At 51.2% G+C, this 3,653-nt stretch overlaps 1 protein-coding gene across 1 annotated transcript; it reads right to left on the bottom strand.

The window, feature by feature from the left end:
* Nucleotides 1–341: 341 nt before the first annotated feature.
* On the bottom strand, nt 342–3,242 carry PHACADRAFT_214588 (uncharacterized protein; the record flags this gene model as incomplete). The annotated part of the gene is made up of 5 exons (XM_007402455.1): nt 342–444; nt 499–919; nt 972–1,074; nt 1,132–2,537; nt 2,592–3,242. 5 exons carry the CDS (start codon nt 3,240–3,242, stop codon nt 386–388), a joined length of 2,640 nt encoding a protein of 879 aa, XP_007402517.1. The 3' UTR covers nt 342–385.
* Nucleotides 3,243–3,653: the final 411 nt, after the last annotated feature.

Here is a 3,653-nt window from a genome sequence, read left to right as displayed (position 1 = left end):
TATCTGACTCTAGCTTGCTTGCCTCTGGATCCACTCCTGTGTCTCTGGTTACACCAATCTCGTCTGTTGCTTCATTGCCACCTCAGCAAAGCGCATCTAGATTTGCTGTCGCATCTGGATCTGCAGCCTCGTCTGTGTCTCGCAATAATTCCCCAGTCTTGTCACAACCGAATGACTACTATTATCGCTGGGAGCAGTATCAGCAACATCTACAGGCTGCTGCCTATGCCCAGCACCAAGCCTACCTTGCCGCCTATGCCCGACAGCAAGCTTTCGCCACCAGCAAGCTCTATCCGGCTCAGCCGTGGCCACAACTGCCCCCGCCCCCGCCGCAATAACAGTGTCTTGAACATATTTTATTCGTTACACATGTACAATTGAATCACTAATCATCATGGTGCATATTCGAGCTGGTGGGACATTCATCCCCACCTAAATTATCCCCTGAGTAAACAGGTATGTTAGAGACACGTACATTCAGTGAAAAAATGCACATACCCAGCGTAGAAGTAGCTGGATGGTTTGTGTGTGTATTGCATGCTATGCTTGCCGCAGCAAGTGCGACGTAGTCGGTCCAGTCCTGCTCGGTCGATCTTGCCGTAACCCGTCGCGCGGTCCATCTATTGATTGTCTTACGCAGTAGCGTCGGATTGGACCCTTGTTGCAGGTAGTCAGTCAGACACTCTATGTCCAGGCGTGGGCGCGTTGGGTCAAAGACATGAATCTTCGATGCGGCATAGGCCTGCTGCAGTTTGGCGACATCGATCTCCTTGGCAGGCTTCGTATGCGTCTTACCACGGCGGAAATGGTTGATATCAGCCTCGACATGGTCCTTGACCTTGCGCATAGTGGGTATGGCAGCTGAGATCTTCTTTATATACTCCCAGGTAGCGTACGGACCAAAGACGGCGAATATATGCTATATTTACTGGGTGAGATGACACGTCAAAGGCTAATAAACATCTACGAACCTTGATATCCCGGATATTATGCTCTTGAATTAAGTCGAAGGGCGAAAAGCAGCCCGGCCGACCAGTGGTATTTCCAAGCCAGCAATACTTGAGAACCCAAACTCTGGAGACCTGAGTCAACGACTTGAAGGATTCATCATCAAAAATTCAAATCACTCACTTGAGATCCTCTGGCCATTCGCATTCAAGAGCTTGAATAAGCTCTAACATCTCTATGACATAATTAGTGTGTCCGCCACCTAGGAAACGGAAAAGGAGGCGCGGCAGAAGGTCGCGCACACGGCCAACATCTCCTGTCTTGATTGCGTCGTCAAGCTCAAGGTAGTCGAGGATGTCACGGTTGAACATCACGGCCTGTTGGAAGTAGTCATCAGCTGCCTCGTTGGTCTTCTCGCACAGCTTATCGAGAGCATGAGTTGATGCAAGTTTTTCCCAAAGCTTAGACGCGAGCTTAGAAAGTTCTTGAGGGGTACGAGAACGAAGCTCATCCAGAGAGTCGACGTTCGCAATGGTGCACCAAGCATCCCGAAAGTGCGCTTCGGCGACGTGGTGAAGGAGCTCGTCGAGATTGTGGTGGAAGGTCCCTTGTACCGAGGGAGTCGCAAGGTTTTTGCGCTCGAGAAGGTCGATCGCATGCTTGAGACCCATCGTTCCGGGCTTTCCGTAGTACTGATGGTGGAATGAAAAGCCCAGATTGATCTGGGCGTGGAACCAGCCAGCCAATTCGATTAAAAACTCGAACCGCTGGGCGGAATTCAGGTCCTGTGACCTGAAATTCTTGAGGCCACGGAAGCGCGAGCTTGTCAGTTGATCGCCCATCCAAACAATCAGCTGCTCTTGAGATATGTGCTTCATGTTCTCGACAGTGTCCAGGCCGAGCTGCCGCAACCATTCATGCATACAGCGCTCGTTGCCTTCGTACGATGCCTCCTCTTGGTGGATCGTGCCTAGCATGTATTGACACAGGGCGTGTTCTGGACCGGTTGGTAGCTGGTGAACAGGTGGAGGAGGCTTGAAGAGCTCGCTCTCCTTGTGCTCATAGGTAGATAAGTCGAACGGTGCCGAATCGATTAGGAAGCGAATGATCTGATAAACGGCACGGGTGTGAATACGGGGGCTGGCCTGAGACTCAAGCTCAAAAATATCGAGGGGGGTAATTGAGTTTTGAGAACCAGCAGCCCTTTTTTCATGGTACGCTGCAGCGTTCGGCGGTACAGCATCAGGGTCTTTGACCGGATAGACAGTCGCAGCCGTGCCGCTGTCGAAGTGAGACTTGTTGTCAGTGCGTTGCTCGTACGCTTGAAATCTAATGTTTATGTTGTCGTGCGAACCACGGATTGGGTAATCCTTCACGTCAGCTTTCATCCGCTCCTGTGTCGTCTCCGCAATGGTATCAACGGCTGTATAGACGGTCTTCTGGCTCATACAAAAATAGAGCGCATGGAGAGTATCGAAGGCGCGTGCTTTGAGGCCGCAGGACTTAAGGTACGCACTCATGAGCTGTTGCATCTTGCAGCGACGGACTGAGCGACTGAAGCTCACGATCGACGTGACCATGAGAATAGCCTTATAGTAACAACACGCGTTAGCGAGCTAAAATCAGTATAATTTAGTACGTACTGTGTCTGGACTTGATTTCTTCGTGTTTCTGGCAGCTTGCTTGGGAGTAAAGGCCGCATTGCTACAGATTGACCACCAGGTGGGTGCCGCAGCACGAACACGTGAGATCATATCGTCGAGGGTGATCTGTAGCAGCGATTCTTCTCTGAAATCCGCTGGCTTGGCCTCCATTATCGGGTGAAGGGCGCGCATTTCGTAGTTGACCTGCCGAGTGACAATTTCTTGCGCGACTTCGGTCATCGCTTCGACAGCGCCTCTGGAGCGAACACCGCGGCCGTGCCCGCGTGGTGGGCGATACAAATTTCGCAGAACCCCTTTAAGTTCCTTGCTATGTGTTACAGAGGTGCGCTCGTACTTGCAGCGCGCATCAGTGATGATTTCGGGCGTGTTCCAGCAGAGGTGGTGAAGGAACAATGCTGTATTCATTGCCTGTGACTGCATGAAGTCCAAGATCTTGAGAATGCGGAGCCGAAAGTCTTCTCCAGTTGTCCCTCGTTGCTGATGAAATGCCTTGAGGGATTCGGTTGTCTGGCAAGCAACCGGATGTGCACGAGGGGCATAGTCTCGCTCGTCTTCGTCATCAAAGAATTCGTCGTCGTTGATCTCGAGATCGTCTTCGATAGGGTCGCCAACTTGCTCATCAAAAGGCATATTGAGTTAAGCAGTATATATTTATGAGAAAGTACACAGAGCCGGGACGAAACGACGCTAAATCACTAGGTTTGCCTATCGCGACTGGCCTACGCGCCCGTCACGTGCGCGCGATCCACACCCGCCCGACCGAGATTCACCAGACATTCTGGTCAGAACCCGTACTTCGATTTTTCGAAGTCCGATATGGGTTCCGCCCGGAGCCTTCCGGGCGTACCAGAATGGCTGGGGACGAGACTACGGACATTGCAAGCCCTTAATTAAAGAACGTTAGCATTGAGAGACGCCGACATTCTATTCCGAGGCATCTCAAGGTGCCCGCAATGTCCGCTATCAAGGGTGTTATTAGACAAAAAAAAATTCTCACATTCACACCGGCCGCAAATTTTTGTTTTTGATGTGCGTCTAAGG

This window comes from Phanerochaete carnosa, assembly GCF_000300595.1.
Source record: "Phanerochaete carnosa HHB-10118-sp unplaced genomic scaffold PHACAscaffold_168, whole genome shotgun sequence".
Classification (NCBI taxonomy): Eukaryota; Fungi; Basidiomycota; class Agaricomycetes; order Polyporales; family Phanerochaetaceae; genus Phanerochaete; species Phanerochaete carnosa.
This window is presented reverse-complemented; position numbering and strand designations above follow the sequence as displayed.